The sequence below is a fragment of the Crocuta crocuta genome, unplaced genomic scaffold (genome assembly GCF_008692635.1).
Source record: "Crocuta crocuta isolate KB4526 unplaced genomic scaffold, BGI_CrCroc_1.0 scaffold57, whole genome shotgun sequence".
In the NCBI taxonomy this organism is placed as follows: domain Eukaryota; kingdom Metazoa; phylum Chordata; class Mammalia; order Carnivora; family Hyaenidae; genus Crocuta; species Crocuta crocuta.
The window spans coordinates 2,839,935-2,857,759 of record NW_027532163.1 but is presented as its reverse complement, the minus strand read 5'-3'; the positions used below and the strand labels follow the sequence as shown (position 1 = coordinate 2,857,759).

The 17,825-nt window shown below is 38.2% G+C and overlaps 1 protein-coding gene across 4 annotated transcripts in view; it reads left to right on the top strand.

Annotated features, from left to right (window-relative positions):
- Window positions 1-17,825, top strand: part of STIM2 (stromal interaction molecule 2) — an 85,962-nt gene that overhangs the window by 52,338 nt on the left and 15,799 nt on the right. For all 4 annotated transcript variants that reach the window (XM_077776590.1, XM_077776591.1, XM_077776592.1 and 1 more), the window contains 4 exons: window positions 5,869-5,980; window positions 9,668-9,783; window positions 12,609-12,786; window positions 13,768-13,945. In XM_077776590.1, the coding sequence (XP_077632716.1) occupies window positions 5,869-5,980; window positions 9,668-9,783; window positions 12,609-12,786; window positions 13,768-13,945 (584 nt within the window). The remainder of the gene's footprint in view (window positions 1-5,868; window positions 5,981-9,667; window positions 9,784-12,608; window positions 12,787-13,767; window positions 13,946-17,825) is intronic.

Genomic DNA, 17,825 nt, shown 5'->3' with positions numbered 1-17,825 from the left:
ATGGAGAACTGGAGTAGTGGCATCAAGTCATTGTGTTACTACTTCCAAGGCCCTCAGTAGGCCACAGTGCGTACTAGATGTCTCTAGTGGAATCCCGAATCCGTGAATGCAATTACCTAGGGCAGATTGCTCATAAATAATGTTTAACTCTTGTATTACTATTAATACTGTGTCTAAGCTTTGTTCCTAAGAGAAAATGTGTTTTAAGTTTTAAACAGCTATTCTTTTTCAAAATGTTTTTTGATGTTTATTGCTTTATTTTGAGAGAGAGAGACGGAGGGAGGGCAGAGAGGGAGAGAGAGAATCCCAAGCAGGCTCTGCACTGTCCACACCCAACTCGGAGCTCAAGCTCATGAACCGTGAAATCATAACCTAAGCTGAGATTAGGAGTCAGATGTGTAACCTACTGAGCCACCCAGGCGCCCCTAAGCTAAATCAAGAGATACCTGTATTGGCAGTGAACTTGGATTCTGTAGATGAGAGTTCAGATTCTACCTCTTCCAGTTAATAGACAGGTGTGACCACATGTGTAATTACTTGGCTTCTTTTGGCCAAGGTCCTCTGTGTAGGCTAAAGAGAACAGTTCTCTCTCAAATGTGATTATGGGGAGTTACACGGGGATATATGTGAAAGTATAAGAAAATGTAAAATCCTGTATCAAAGGAATGTAGCTTTGTGGTGTTAACAATCACTATTAGGGAAAAGAACAAGTTCCTGTTCTCTAGGAACTCATCACTCGGGGGTAAGACAGGCATAAGTGATCGCGTGAGAGTATGTGACAGATCCTGTGGCAGATATATGTACGTATGATCCGGAGCACAGAGGAGAGCAACTATAATCTGGGATTGAGAGATAGGGAAAACTTGGTGGATGAGGTACTTCCTGACCTGAGAAAGGCTAAGGAAAAATATGCCCGGCAAAGAGGGAAGAAGGGAAGGCCATCCCAGGTTGAAGGAGCAGCATGGGGGATGTGGTACATTCACAAGGCTGCAGAAATGGCTGCAAGCGTGACCGGGACATAAACTGTCCACCTGTAGTGCGTAATTTGATTATTGGGAGCACTTCCCTAACTCTAAAAAGGCACTGTTACTACCCAGTGGTTTATAGCTCCAGAAACAAACTTGGTCTGAAAGCTAGTTTGATCATTTACTAATCTGCTGGGTCTAATTAAGAACTTCACCTTCATAGACTTTTAAGTTCAGTGTGGTGATCAAAGGGTTGTTGCAATGAGTCTTTGAAATAATGTTTGCAAATCTCCTGATATTTAATACTCACGTAAAAAATATTAGCAGCAGTTTTTGTTGCTGTCCTGAAAATTCTTAGAGGTACTTTTCCCCTGTCAGTATTTTATAATCTATTTTCTAGGCCAGCAGTTTAGCAATATTTTAAACACCAACTTTTGTTTGTTATAATGGAATCAGAATTTGAATGAATTTTTAAAAATGCTTTTTAACATTTATTTTTGGGAGAAGATAGACACAGAGCATGAGCCGGGGAAGGGCAGAGAGAAGGAGACACAGAATCCGAAGCAGGCTCCAGGCTCCGAGCTGTCAGCACAGAGCCTGATGCGGGGCTTGAACCATGAGATCATGACCTGAGCCAAAGTCTGACCCTTAACTGACTAAGCCACCCAGATGCCCCAAATTTGAATGAATTTTAAAAGATGGTTTAGCCTGATATCATTCTATGTGTTAAGAAACATTTAATAACCTGGCTGTAGTAAGTAAATCAGAGATAACAGCTGGGACCATAATCTGCTCTCTTCCTATTCCATAGGTCTTTCTACTGGCTTTGGGATAAATGTCAAAAATCACTCAGTGACACAGTTTCTAGCAGAAACCACAAAAGGTAACAGCACAGAAATCAGCATTTCTGGAGATTTGCAGATACAGAAATTTAGTTTTTAAAGAAATACAGTCTCCTTCTCTGGCTGCCCTCTGGTGGAAGCGCTGTTTAGCAACAGCACATGTGAAAGAGCATTGAGAGGCAGGTACAAGGAATCAGATAATTCTTAAATGTGTAATTCTTTTGCCGTCAGGAATTTCTCATATAGACAATTTCCCATTTCTTTTTATTTGGGCCTCTTCACCAAGCCGTCAGGAATTTCTCATATAGACAATTTCCCATTTCTTTTTATTTGGGCCTCTTCACCAAAATGTGAAAATAGATTTCATAGTACCTGTCAATTAAGCATGTTCTATTTCATTTATTCAAGAGGATCCAACAGATAGTTGAGCATCTTTTGTGTACCAAATGCTAGGAATAAAATGATGAGCAAGAAATGTGTGCTTTAGTGAAATAAACAGATGTTGAAATAATAATCATACAAATAAATAATTACTTAATGCTATGCCTAAAAAGTACTGAGTGATTTATGACCAATAGCAGTGTTTAAAAAGGCTTCCCTGAGGAATTAAAGTTTTAACTGAGGTTGGAAGTCTTGGTAAAGTAAATAGACAAAGATGAGTCAGCAATGGAGAAGAGTCTCTCTATTGAGGAAACAGCAGGTGCAAAGGCCCTGAGGAACGACACAGTATGACCTCTCCTAAGAACTGAATGACAGCTAGTATATTTGCAGCAGAAAAAGCTAATATAGAATACAAATCCTGGTCGTGAGAAGTGAAGGTATTTACTAGGCATCACCAAAGAAACCAAAAAGCACAAGAAGAAGTGAGCCTCCTCCCAGTATAAACTGTGTGCTCTTCGTTAGAATTTTGTTGTTTTAAAGATTCTTTGTAAAGGAAATTACTTTAGAACCACTATAATATTCTCTTTACAGAGTAGAGTAATATTAGGATTTGAGCACTTTAAATATGTATTCTTTTTTCATTAGGTTTTTCTTCTTTTCTCTCCTGGCTCGTTGGAAATTGAAGGAATATTTTTGATATGCTGGAGTGTTGAGATCAGGGACTTCTGTTGATCAGTTGAACAGCCATAGAATAATGACAGAGAGAATCTTCTCCTGTTTTCTTGGCTGAGATTTTTGTGTGGGTGTGCGAGGTGCAGCTGCATGTTGGTTTCTTGGCAATCAAGACAAGCAGTTCTCAGTGCAGTTCGTGTGTGTTGAATGGGAAGCAACTTAAGAGAAAAAGGGCTACTTTGAATATACTAAATTCATTGGAAAGCACCGAGGGCCTGAACCTTTAGCTGGCATTCTAAGTTATCTGGCTAAATGGATACAGCAGCCCCAGGAACATGTCCAAGCTTCTGGCAGGAACACATGAAGGAGGAAATTTTTTTAAATAGTCAAAAGTTTTATCTCAGTATAAAATTATCAATTACATGGGGCGCCTGGGTGGCTTAGTCGGTTAAGCGTCCGACTTTCGCTTAGGTCATGATCTCGCGGTTCGTGGGTTCAAGCCCCGCGTCGGGCTCTGTGCTGACTGCCAGCTCAGAGCCTGGAGCCTGTTTCAGTCTGTGACTCCCTCTCTCTCTGACCCTCCCCTGCTCACGCTGTCTCTCTCTCTCTCTCTCTCTCTCTTTCTCTCCTAGAAATAAATAAAACATTTAAAAAAAAATTATCAATTACCATATGTAATTTTTAAATGAATTTTTGCTGGCTACTTTCTTGTTTGTGACTTACTGCAACTCTTTCTCTAAAGAACACTTAGTGAGAAAGGCAGATTGTGAAAATTTAGCTTTGCCTGCAGAAGTGAACTCCTAATTTTCTGTAGTTTATCAGGAAGATATTTCTCAGATTTATGCATACACAGATGGATTCCCAGATCTGCTTTTTAAAAAAAAATTTTTTAATGTTTATTTATTTTTGAGAGACAGAATGAGCATGAGCAGGGGAGGGGCAGAGAGAGAGAGAGAAGGAGACACAGAATTCAAAGCAGTCTCCAGGCTCTGAACTGTTGACACAGAGCCTGATGCGGGGCTCGAACCCACAAGCTTTGAGATCATGACCCAAGTCGAAGTCGGGTGCTTAACTGGCTGAGCCACCCAGGCGCCCCTCCTAGATCTGTTTTTATTGCTCACTCATGTTCTTCACTCTCCTTTGCCCTTTTTGTGGCCCGTAAGCACTTTGTGTTCCCAAACCCTCAAATTAAATGCAGACAGTATGGAGCTCTTAATTTTTTAAGAATACTTGCATCCTTCCCTTTGGATACTCTCATCATTGGCCTTCATTATTTTCAAGCAGAAATGTCTGAACTGCTTCCAGTCTTTAACTGCTCCTTTACATCTCTACCGCTATTTAATACTATTGCTCAGGATAGCAGAGTCGGGTCCTGCAGTCACTTGGCCTGGGTTCATATCCAGTCCTGCTACTATCTTGATCCCATTAACCTTTTAGTTTCTCATCTCCAAAAATGAAAATAATTATGTTAGTGTTTCATAAGTTTTGTATGTTTTTACATAAGGCTTAAAGGAAAAAATGTGGATATAATGAGCTTAATTCAAAGTAAGTGTCCAGCAGAAAAGATGTTAGCTATCATTTTCTTCATGATTTAGGGCCAGTCTCCCGTAGTCCATTAGTAGCTGTGTTCACTCTCCTGGGTGACCTCATTCGGTCTAAAGACCATCCGAATGCTGAAGACTCTCAATTTTTATATCTCTGTTTCTAACCTCACTCTTCCCTGCTCCAGACTTGTATATCTGACTGCTACTATATGTCTGCATTTAGGTATCTAAAACACACTTCAAATATAACATGTCTAAAAACAGAACTTTTGATCTCTGTCACCTGCCCTGCTTGCCTCCCCAGTCTGTTCCGCCCATTCTTTCCTATCAGTTAATGGTACTGTCCTCTCTACTTTTTTTTAACGTTCCTGTAGCTGCCAGTGCCCATCTATTTCACGAGCACATCTAACAGCATTATCCCCACAATATAGCCTAAATCTGACCACTTGTTGCCACATATCCTGTACTGACACCATAGTCCGAGGCTATACAACTTCTTGTTTGGACCGCTCCATAAAGGAATGTTCTCCTTACTGCTCTGGGTTTTCAGTCTTCTCTCATACAATCTACAATCCATTATCCACATTAAAGAGTAAACATAGATTTTAAAAACATTGATTATTTACGCCCCTCCCTTCTTACTGAAATTAGAAAAATATCCAGAATTTTTTAAAGTCTTCTCTGACCTGGCCCCTCTGCTTTGTTTCTTTCTCTCAAACACAGCTAGTTCATTCCTTTCGTAAGGCCTTTATACTGCTAGCTTTTCCATCTGTTTGAGATATTTTCCTCCCAGATGATCACAGTATTTGTTGGCTCCTTGCAAAGTTTTAGGTCTTATTTCAGACAATAGCTCCTCAGAGACTGATCCTGACATCTTTCCTTTCTTTCTTAATAGCTGATCGATCACTGCCTGAAATTTCCCTCACTTTTCTTCCTCCTCTTGTAAGTAGGACCCTCCCCTCTCCCATGAGGACAAGGACTTTCTGCATTTGCTCACTACCATATTCCATTCCATTAGAATGGAACCAGATACTGACAAGGTTTACAGTATTCTATGGATGGATGACTAAATGAAAGAATGAATGAATAGATACATGTCTTGTAAGTTTTTCTACAACCAAGGAAATGATGCATTATTTCATCCTGTATGAATTTTGCATAGATGCTTATTTTAAAATAAACCACGCTAATATTTTATTCTTTTTCTTTCATGTTTTCTTTGTCATAGATTATCAATTCTTAAGTATAGGAGGTATGTCTCTGCTGTTTTCAGCTTCTCATAGAATGCCAGATATCATTTAAGTACTTATTGTTGATTGAATTGAATTGAAAATTCAACCTAACATCCTCCGAAGTTACAGTAATTTTATATACATGTGTATGTATGTATATATATAAATTATGTAAATTTTGAAAGCAGATATTATCTGTTTAAAATATGCCTTCCCCTTTTATCTCTTGTAGTTCATAATTGGACCCTTGAGGACACGCTTCAGTGGTTGATAGAATTTGTTGAACTACCCCAATATGAGAAGAATTTTAGAGACAATAATGTCAAAGGAACAACGCTTCCCAGGTGAGTCTTTATTATCCAAATGTATTTTTTTTCACTCAAGGAGAATTATATACTAGATTTTACATTTCTGTGCCAAATTTATAAGTTACCTCTGTGATTAAGGGCTCAAAGGAAAGATTTTATCCATTCTTTAATTTTTTAAGGTGTGAATTTGTAAGTTTTAATCCTTTTCCTTTGTGTAAATAATCAAGCTCTTATTAAAATTTACTCCCAAAGAAAATAATTTTGGGAATTAGAAGGTAGGCCAACTATATCTTTTTTAGATAACATCAAAAGCCCTACCTCTGACCATGTGGTAAATATAACAAAAGCATATTCATTTGATATGAATCCACCTTTATGAAAAACCTGTTTGAATGGGTTAATGTACGGATCGTTCTTAATTGTATTCTTTTAATAATAGCAATAACCACTTAATATTAGTGGCCACAAGTTAAACATCAAAAAAAACTTAATAAATGTAAATAACAGCCATTTTTTAAGTTTATTTATTTTGAGAGCACGCATGCCTCTGCTTCTGAGGAAGAGGAAGAGGAGGGGAGAGAGAGAGAGAGAATGAGAGAATCCCAAGCAAGCTCCAGTGCTCTCAGCATGGAGCCCAGTGTGGAGCTTGAACTCCCAAACCATGAGATCATGATCTGAGCCGAAATCAAGAGTTGGACGCTTAAATGACTGAGCCACCCATGTGCCCCAAGTAGCAACCATTTTAAAATGTACATAACATTAAGGTACTCTGTATTATCTCATTTAAACTTCATGGTTAAAATTAAGTATGTATTGTTATCCTCATTTTGCAGATGAAAAAAAAAATCAGAGGAAGTCAAATACTTTGCCAGTTCAGCATTTGAACCTAGATAGATCTGATACCAAAGTCTAGGATGCCAGTTTATCCCTTACATGTTTGGAATTATTTGTTACTCATTTTCTAAATTTTATTTTCCTAAATCTCCATTAGTTAACTTAAAAATCTTTAAAGATTCAAATGTCAAAATTTGCAATGATTCTGCCAGACCTTGCTTCCATTCCTCTATCAAATGTTTTTTTGTATCAAAAAGACTCTAATCCCTTATTATTATCTCATTATTATATGTGACAAAATATGCATATTGTATTTCTAATCAATTTGCTTACATACTCTGTTTAAATCAGTGGCTGTTATTTCTTGGACTTTGGATTGAGTTGAAAATTTTCATATCTCCCATAAATATATTCTGAACATAGACATCAGCATTTTACTGATTTTACTGTACATATGGCTGTATTGAAGAAATAATGGGAATAAGAGTTCAACAAGTCTGTATTGAGTATCTGATCTTTTCATGGTGCGACTAGATGGTAGAAAGAAGACAAAAATAAGATAGGGTATTTGCTTTAATAAGTTTTTAAGCTATAACAGGATAGTTCAGTATTAAAGTGAGATTAGAGTTGTTTTTTTCTTTGAGTTGTATTTTTTCTTCTTGAGGTGTATGTTACCCTAGTTATGAAAAAACTCCGTATTTTTCATATGTTGTCTTTTGGGAAGTTTCTTTGTATGACAACAGCATGAAATGAAATGGGTTGCTCAGTGTGTTGGCAATAAATGTTACAGCCACTCTTTTTCTTTCTTTCTTTCCTTCTTTCTTTCTTTCTTTCTTTTCTTTCTTTTCTTTTCTTCTCTTTTCTTTCTTTTCTTTCTTTTCTTTCTTTAAGTAAAGGTTACCAGAGATAGCTCAGATCTTAGGAGAATTGTTGAAATAACATTACACTTAAGATCAGTTTTTTAAAATAGTGGATATGTTACTAGAAAAAGACAAATTATAAATATAGAAGAAGTTCAGCTTTTAGGTAAGCTCATTGGCACTTTTTTGAGTGAAGGAGAAAGGAACACTGGAATATCCTTCATCAAGCCCCTTTTATAGGGGTAATGGCAAAGAGGAGTTGCTTAAAGGGACTTAAGTATCAACTTAAACAACAGTGTGAGTTACAGAATTTTTTGTAGGGTAATTATAGATCCAAGATCCAAGAACTACTTAGAAGAATGTATAAGAAAATGTATTACACATTCCAGATATACAGTGCCCACAGCAGTTCATTATGTTTCCTTTCTGGGACATTAAAATATTGTCACATCTGCAGTAGGTAGCCTAAATTGTTTTATGTTATCATGGTTATCATAAGCCTTTTACTGATTTTCTATACTCTGAAATTCTTATTACCAGAGCTTAAACTAAGGCTCTCTTCGCCTGACACATGCCTCCTCATTCCTTTCAGACCTGTGTGAACTTCCCTGACATCCTCACCCACTCAGGTAGAATCACTTCCACCTCCTGGGCTCATACTTAACTTTGTATAAAACTGTTATATGGTATCCTTTTTACTACATCTCATTGTTTTTCTTCAATTTAGTCTATCAATATTGTCGCTATTAATTCATTCATGCATCCATCCATGCATTCATTCATGTATTATACAAACATTTATCAAGCATCTACTTTTGCCAAGCTTAATGCTAGGTTTGGGGACACCAAGATAAGATATAGCTTTGCCTTCAAGCAATTTGGTAAGTGTCACGTTAAAGGTGTAACAGGAGCCATAAACAAAATGTACCTGCAGAGAAGATGGGAAGGCATTTTGTAAAGGGAAAGGATTCTTTACTCCGTAAAGATTTATGGCAGCCTGTAGCAGTTATATCAGTTTTTGTAACTTCTCCATACTTACAGGTTCTGGTATCTTTCAGAAAAAATGCAGTGGGTTCAGAGTACTGTCATTGGAATCATACATATTTGGGTTTGCATCCTTACCCCACTCAATTGGGGTAAATTACTCAATCTTTCCCTACCTTAGTTTTTTCATCTATAAAATGGGAATTTTATCTATATATATTAGAGGTTTTCTTGAATTTTGATTTAGTCGTTGACACAGGACCGGCATATAGTACATGCTTGTTTTTATTGTCATTGTTATTTACAATTATATGATTATTATTAGACTTTGTGTTATAAGATCTTCATTGGTGTCATACTTGGTTGTTAAGAAATCTTAGTTGATGACGGGGCTACTTGGATTTGAAGTCCAAAACAAAGTGATTTTATTTCCTTCTTTCACCTGTGCCTTTTGGCACCCTACATGGTTTTTTCATCGCTAATGACATGGTTCAGTATTTCCTATTACATAAATCCCTCAGTGTTTTCCCCCAACCATGATGACATCTTATTCTCACTGACAACCTCAGTGGCCTCTGTTTAATTTATATTAGAATGTAACGGTGCAGGTTTTCTTCAGATATAAAGAAAAGTGATATGATCTAAATTGAAAAATATATTTTATAGCTTGCTATTGATGTTAAGTCAATTACTTACAGTTTTCTTGCTTTTTTGTGAAATGATAAAATGCAGAGGTAATTAATGGTTATAAAATACTTTTGTATTTGTTAAATTTCTACATTTCAGTAAATAATAGCATAAAATTATCCTTAGAAAACAAAAACGTGAACATAACAAATAAATAGTTAACATGCATGGTGTTTGTACAGCTAAGTTTGCACCAAAGAGTTTTTTGATACATGTTAATAAAGTATTAAATCACAGGGATGCACTCTAACAACAGGTCATCACAAATATGTAAAGTATTACATGTATTGCTCAAATATTTAAATTTACATACTAGAAATATTTTCAATTAATGTATATATATTTTTTGAATGAACAGGATAGCAGTGCATGAACCTTCATTTATGAGCTCCCAGTTGAAAATCAGCGATCGGAGTCACAGACAGAAACTTCAGCTCAAGGCACTGGATGTGGTTTTGTTTGGACCTCTAACACGTTAGTATTCTCTCTCACAGAGTGTGATGCAAAAGAACAATCAGATCACATATTTGTCGTTTATTTATTTTTTTTAATTTATTTTTGAGAGAGAGAGAGAGAGAGAGGGAGAATGAGTGGGGTAGGTTGCAGAGAGAGAGACAGAGGATCGGAAGCAGGCTCTGCGCTGACAGCAGAGTCTTATACGGGGTTTGAACACGCTAACCATGAGACCATGACGTGAGCCAAAGTCAGACACTTAACCGACTGAGCCACCCAGGCGCCCCTGTTATTGAAGAAGAAAAAGTGAGAAAGCTAAAACACTAAGAAAAATCATCTGTTAGGTATAAAGGAAATGTAATATTAGCTTAAAAGATTTATAGGATGAGGTTTTCTATCACTGAAATGTGCAGTGTTAAATTGCCAAGCTGGTTACGGAAGGTGCACTTGAAATTGTACATGATGACAAGACTATCCTGGCAAAAGCACAAGGTGGGGAATGTTTGATTGTATTGAAGAAGTTCTGTTTAAGAAATTATGATGTCATATTTGTAAGGAAAATAAACTTTGTATTTCTTTACTTTTGATAGGAAGACTTTTTTTTTTTCCAGAAGGGAAGTTTAATATGTTCATTTAATTTCATGTTTTAAAAAGCTTTGGGAAAAAGTATTTGAAGATTCTACATTTTGGAGGATTTCTGTTCCATTTTTCAGTAGCCAAAAAGGAGTAACAAAATCAATACAAGAAAAATGGCTTCCAGAGATGGTAAATTAGGAAACTAATGTTTATTTTACCTTAGCTTTTGGAGTTAGGAGACTTGCAGGTTTCTGTGACATGGTTTTGAGGGTGACCCTGCTGAGAAAGGGTTACCGAGCACTTGGGTGGATTCCGTGACTCTCCTGCTGGGTCTTTTTTGGCTCAGGCTGAGAGCAGCTGGTATAACAGCTGGAACTCCGCTTTGTGAGAGTTGGTGGAAATGCACTGTTGTTGGAAATTACAAACCCTAGGAAATAGAACACTCCTGAAATGCCAGGCATTCCACAGAGATGACACCCTAAGTTTTTTGCTGAATCTAGTGGGGACTGTCTTCGAATTTGTTCATGTGAATGATTGGTGCAGATAGGAATGAGACTATATAACTAGTGCCTCTCTATACAACTTGGGTCAGGAATATTTATATTTTATTATGCCGGGAACACACCTCCTCTAAGCCAAGACAGTATTTCATTGTCATTTGAAAAGAAACCAAGCTAGTCAAAAGAATGCTGAAAAACGAATGTTTTAATAAATAAACCAGCGAAGAAGTTAATGATGCGTTACCTTTTTAATGTGTTTGTCTTAGAATTATTCTTTGAGGGAATGAGCCCTGCATTGGAAACACCAGCATTAGATTTATAACAAACTAACATTGTCAAATGAACAGAGACCCATTGTAAAGGAGTTTACACAGAAATCTTTTTCAGTTGTGGTGCTTAGTATAGCAAGTATTTGGTACTTGACCATCTCTTTATTGTTATTTCTGGCGAGTGTTATTTCAACCTGAACAGGTCTCATGTTTGAACTAGAACTTGAACTGAACCTCTCAGTCTGAGGCAGAAATAAAAATAAATCCTTTTGAGACTTTAGTCTTCCTCAGTGCATCTGTTTCACTTTAGGTGAGGGCGTGAGCTCTGGAAGCAGGGTGTCCGGTGTAGAGCTTGGTGTTCCTCACACGGTGTAAACACACACGAACCCAAGTGAGCACGAGGACTCACGGTGTCTACGCGGCCCTGGGTTTCATCACATGTGCAGCATAGACATGCTGAAGGCCTGGGCAGTTAGGTAGTTTCCCACTGTAAACTCTATCTCTTGGGAGCAAATCATGCATTATATTGTCTTCATTATCATTGAGTGTCACTCCAGAGGGCCCTCTGATTCTTAGTGTGTGCTAAGAGTCAGGGATAAACTAGGAAATTATTTGACTAGTGATGTCTGTGTTTTGTACACTGACGATACTCCTTACTTTAGAAACAGTGCTGGAAATCACTGACATGCCTAGTGGTAGAGAAGATGATCGAGCTCTTTCCTTCTAGAAATCCGGATATGTCTGGCAAATAGCCACCTAAAATACCATCTGTTATGATCATTTAACTCATGGTACCTCAGCCTCAGCACTTCATGATTTGGGCTGGATAATTCCCTGTTACTGGCAGAAGTAGGGCAAGAAAGTGTTCGTCTTGCGCATTTTCGTCTGTTTAGCAACATCCCTGGCCTGGTCCCACTAGACACCAGTAACAACTCCCCCATCCTTTACATGCTCCCGACTGTGGCAAGCAAAAATTGTCAAATGTCCACTGTGGGAGATGTCGCCCTTGGTTGAGAATCATTGATTAATCTTAGTTACATGACTGCTTGCTTGGGGGGAAATGTTCTTTTGTTGAATGCTTAGGCTTCCTGTGTGTGTATCAAACCATGGCATGCCCCTGACCGGACTGAAGGAAAGCGGTTGGGATGGTGGTGGTGGTGTTCTCTATGTCTCCTTTCACCCCACACAGGACATGGTTGGAGATGCTGTTGCTTTTTCAGGTGTCCCCGGGACTTTTGTTCCTTCCTTTTGTGCCACAGGGGTGAGGTACCTCCATGTGGGCTTCTCTGTGCCCTCTGGAGAGTCTAGTATATCAGTGTTACAATAAACACTTTGATTACTTGAAGAAATGATATTTAAAAGAATGGAGCTTGTTTATGGGAGGCACATCTCCGCATTTGCTTATTTGTTTTTAGATACCTACTATAAAAAATGCCTGTGTGTTGTATCAAGATCCTGTTCACTCAAAGATTAATTTAACGACCTGCAATTGTTTTCATAGGCCCGCCTCATAACTGGATGAAGGATTTTATTCTCACAGTTTCTATTGTAATCGGTGTTGGGGGGTGCTGGTTTGCTTACACACAGAATAAGACATCGAAAGAACATGTTGCAAAAATGATGAAAGACTTGGAGAGTCTGCAAACTGCAGAGCAAAGTCTAATGGACTTACAAGAGAGGTGAGTAAGGTTAGAAAGCCAGAAGTCTTATTATCTATGTAGGCAAAGACGGTTTGTGAAAATGTACTGGGGGTGTGTGTTTACACACTTATGTTAAGTTGGTTACACATAACCAGTAAACATATGCACACTTCATATTTTTATAAAAGTTACATTGTTCTAATTATAGATTTATATTGAGGGTATGCTGTGGTGAATAAATGAGCAGATCAGTGGAAATAAGTCAAATATAGGTGAAATGATATATATAGTGAAATTTTATTTTTTTAACGTTTATTTATTTTTGAGAGACAGATACAGAGCACAAGTGGGGGGGGGGGCAGAGAGAGAGGGAGACACAGAATCTGAAGCAGATTCTGTCTGTCAGCACAGAGCCTGATGCAAGGCTCCCAACTCATGAACTGCAAGATCATGACCTAAGCCGAAGTCACACGCTCAACCGACTGTGCCACCCAGGCACCCCGTGAAATTTTATTTTTAATATTTTGTTTTTTAATTTTTAAATGTTTTTATTTATATTTGAGAGAGAGACAGAGAGCAAGCAGGGGAGGGGCAGAGAGAGCCGGAGAAAGAATCCAAAGTAGGCTCCTGGCTTGGAGCTGTCAGCACAGAGCCTGACACAGGGCTAGAACTCATGAGCTATGAATGAGATCACAACCTGAGCCAAATCAGACACCGAACTGACTAAGCCACCTAGGTGCCCCAAGTGAAATTTTATCTTTAACATGATTTAGATAATTGTGAATTTCTTAGAAGTCTCTTTGTTGACAAGTGATTCCCTGCTATCACTGTATTTTGAGCTCAAGATAACCGGAGTAACTGTATAATGGGCCACCTGCTGTTCTACTCTTCAGATGTTAGATTAATAGAAAATAGTGTGATTTTGGATTGAACTCTGTATTCTGTTGCTTGATACGTAGTCATTCTTCATAAAAATAATGAAACTTTGGTGAGGAATTTTCATTTTTATCATTCTGTAAGGCTTGAAAAGGCACAGGAAGAAAACAGAAATGTTGCCGTAGAAAAGCAAAATCTGGAGCGCAAAATGATGGATGAAATCAATTACGCAAAGGAAGAGGCCTGTCGGCTGAGAGAGCTGAGGGAAGGCGCCGAATGCGAGCTGAGCAGACGGCAGTATGCGGAGCAGGAGCTGGAGCAGGTACTTCCGGCCTGCAAGCAAGGGCGTGTCAGGACATTGGCATTGCCCCTCTGGGGCTCCGTGTCGTATGTAGTCTTTGCGTTTAGGGGCATTGTGTATTCTTCCTCGGTTAATAAAAGAATTATCTGTTCATATTGTTAGCATTGATCAAAGTCCATATAAACAAAATAACAGACTAATAATCCAAAGATAAAGTTACCATCATGTTCACTCACTGATGAAATCTTACCCCGTGCCATGCTAATTATCTCCAGTGAATTTAAGGCGCTTATTTAGTCCAACATCTGTAATATGTTTCAGTTTCTAACTAACCTAGTGGAGTGTATCTAATGTTTAACTACTCTGCAGAGGTAAGGAATCTCTATTTAACATCCATTTGAATCCTGTTAAATGGTTTTAGAACATTTAATTTGCTAAAAATTGTGAAGTTGTCTGAACGGATCTTTCCAGTATCTGCTGCTGTGTTGCTACTCAGGATGGAATGTAAGCCTTCAGGCATAGCTTGGTCCTTCAGGAGAGTGGAGAGGGGGTCCAGCAGAATTTGATTATAGACATCTGTTTTTGCTATAAAAAATTACCACAGGGGCGCCTGGGTGGCTTAGTCGGTTAAGCGTCCGACTTTCGCTTAGGTCATGATCTCGTGGTTCGTGGGTTCGAGCCCCGCGTCGGGCTCTGTGCTGACAGCCAGCTCAGAGCCTGGAGCCTGCTTCAGATTCTGTCTCCCTCTCTCTCTGACCCTCCCCTGCTCATGCTCTCTCTCTCTCTCTCTATCACTCTCTCTCTCCTAGAAATAAATAAAAATATTTAAAAAATAAAAAATTACCACAAACTTAACGGCTTAAAACAACACACATTTACTCTCTCACAGTTCTTAAGACAGAGTTTAAAATAGGCTCGCAGGGCTGCATTCCTCTGGAGGCTCTAGGGGAGGATCTGCTTCCCTGCCTTTTCCAGCTTCTAGAGGCACCTGCATTTCTTGGCTCTTGGCCCCTTCCTGCATCTTTAAAACATGTCACTCCAGCCTCTGCTCCTGTGGTCTCATCTCCTTCTGACCTTGACCCTTTCTTTAATGATAAAGAAGTTACAGGCCAGAAGGCTTGCCCAAGATCAGAGAGTGCCTCAGTGGTAAAGCAGGGCCGAGAACCACGTCCAACCTCCTGCTTCACTTTGTGCCCTGTTGCCTTCTCAGCCAGATGCTTAAGAATTGTGGGATAAATGAGTTTCAATTTCGACTCATGACAAAATGTTCAGTGTGCATTACTGTTTCCTTCAGGATTGTCATTTTTGGTAGAATTTGTCTGACTGACGCAGCCATCTCTTTTATTAATGGTTAGCTGTTTGTTTCCCTCATACCCAAGACATCTGCTGGATCTTTTCCCCGTAAGAGATTGTTCTTTTAAGCTAACTCCTACGCGTAGTTTATGGTCAGGTCCTACTTACCTGACAAACCTTATCTGTACAGAATGTAGTAAAGAACCAGACAGTTAAAAGAAAAGAAAAAAGAAAAAGGCGTAGCCAAACATCTACTGTGTCCAAAAGTTAGGTATTATGCCATTTATTCCTGTGAGAACTTACTTCCTTTTCCCACCAAGGCTTCTAACTCTTAGTTTGCTCCTAGTGCTAAACTAAAAAGCTTACTAGCTATTTTCCTGAGCTTTATAGGTCAGAAAGAGCAAATCAGAAATCAGTAATGATAATGCTACAGAAAGACAAACTGATGGCAATGTTTTACAGGTGACTGCTTCACAGTGACGGAAAAGACGTCCTATAGAAAAGGACCCACAAATCACAAACATCCTAATTTGAGTTTTTTGGCAGAGAGGCCTTGCGTACCTTAGCGCACCTTAGAATCACCATGATATGTCCCAGTTCGGATGTAATAGTCCTAATGAGACCCTGATTCAGTAAGAGGTGGTTTAAAGGAGCTATGCTGGTATTTAAAGAACTCTGTCCAGCATGATGATAGCAATAGGAAACACAGTTTTACGAGTACCTACTGTGTGCCAGAAGTTTGTGCTATGCACATCACAGATGGTTGGCTCACAAATTTTAATCCTCACAATAAATAAATATTATCCTCATTTATATATGAGATGTGGAGAGAGGTTAAATAACTTGCCTGAAGTCACACAGCTGTTACATGGCAAAGGCAACATTTTGTGTGTCTTATTCCAAAGTTCATGTTTTCCTATACAGCTGTTAAAAGTTTTGTTTAAAGAAGTAAATTTAACTGGGAAGCTACTTTACGTACAATGTCCTATAATCCTCATTTCCACATAGTTGGAAGTGTTACCTTATCTCATCTGGGAAGTAATCAACTTCTCAAAATTAGAAGTCAGGAATATCTGGCACATAGATTGCATCATGCTGTTTTCTCTAAAACAAAAACACTTCTGGGTGAAAATAGTACTGCTTCATATTTTGTGTGGTTTAAATACTTTTCACATAAATTACTTTGTACTTAAAGTTCCAAGAATAGCAAAGTCAGGGTGGATCATAGTATTCCCATGTTCTACACAAGACAAGAAACCTCAGATTAGAAAGTAAAGAACTTGCAGAAGGTCACAGAGGTAATAAAGGTAATAATCGTAAAGTTGGGTCTAGTATCATGTTTTCAGATATTTAGGGTGTTTCTTTCTGTGATACCATGTTTTTACTTAAAACTGTTTTATTCCTGAGACACAAAAATTAGGTATATAATTGTCATTTTTGTAAACAAGTTAATAATCATTTGTTAACAGCTTTTACTCAATTTTTACTGCATCCATGCCCCTGTGAATAACCGTGTAATTCAAACTAAGTATGGGAATTTAGGTCAAATGATAAACTTATGAATAATAGCAGAGAAAATATTTTGTTCAAATAGATGCTGTTACTGGAAGGTCATGGTTTCCAAAATTTTGAAACCTCATTTGACAGTCGAAACATTTCAGCCCCAGTTAATGCTAGAAATATAACAATTATGTGTTAAATGCATTTATTGAGTTCTTTTAGGGGAATTAAATGTATGGACATAATATAAATCTTGTTGATGAAAGAGAAAAACGAGTGAAATTTGAAAATAAATTTCCTGTTTAGTTATTTGGCAAGGAAAATCTTACAGAAATTTTAGCTATAAATCTTGTGAGAAAGAGGGCCTGCTGACCCAGACTTTGTGGTGTTACACGGAACTCCATGTTACAGGACCTGACCTCAAATTCTCTCTTCCTGAAAGAGTAGCAGGGATGCCATACAGCCTAGCCAACCGCCGAGCACAGTATTGTCCTGAGCACAGGGCACAGTGAAATGTGTCAGACACGCGTTGCTTAGGATTTTTCTTTCAGTGAGTAATGTCTCACTGACTAAATTACTTTTAGTGTCAGTACTTCTGTCTACTTAGTGTCCCATTGTGATTTTTTTCTAATTTTGGCATTTAAAAAAAATACTTCTTTTATACTTTTCTTTCTATAGTATCTGACAGCTGTTCCTTTTCTTTATCAGAACAAACTTGTGTACAGTACTCTTATTAGTTTATTCTGGCACACAGTACAGTTTATTTAAGTTAGTTGGGTTTGTTCAGATCAGACATTGTTCTGCATATGAGTTTGGGAATGGAGTTTCTAGTGACCTTACCTGGCCCTGAGGAAGATAATGTGCAGTTCCGGTGCTCCAGAAGCGGGAAGCGCCACAGTTCATTTGTGACTTTGTCTGAAGGTCTTGAGTATGTACATAACTCCTTATACTCTACCATGTGTCTTTACACAGCTTTAGCTTCAACTCTTACTAGTTTCAAGGGAATTGTTTCTAGAATGGATTGTCTCTTCTGTGTTTTTTTTCCTTAGGCTTTCTTTAAGAGTTTTTTCCTTAGCATCTAATACCAACTGATGCACTAGGCATTTTA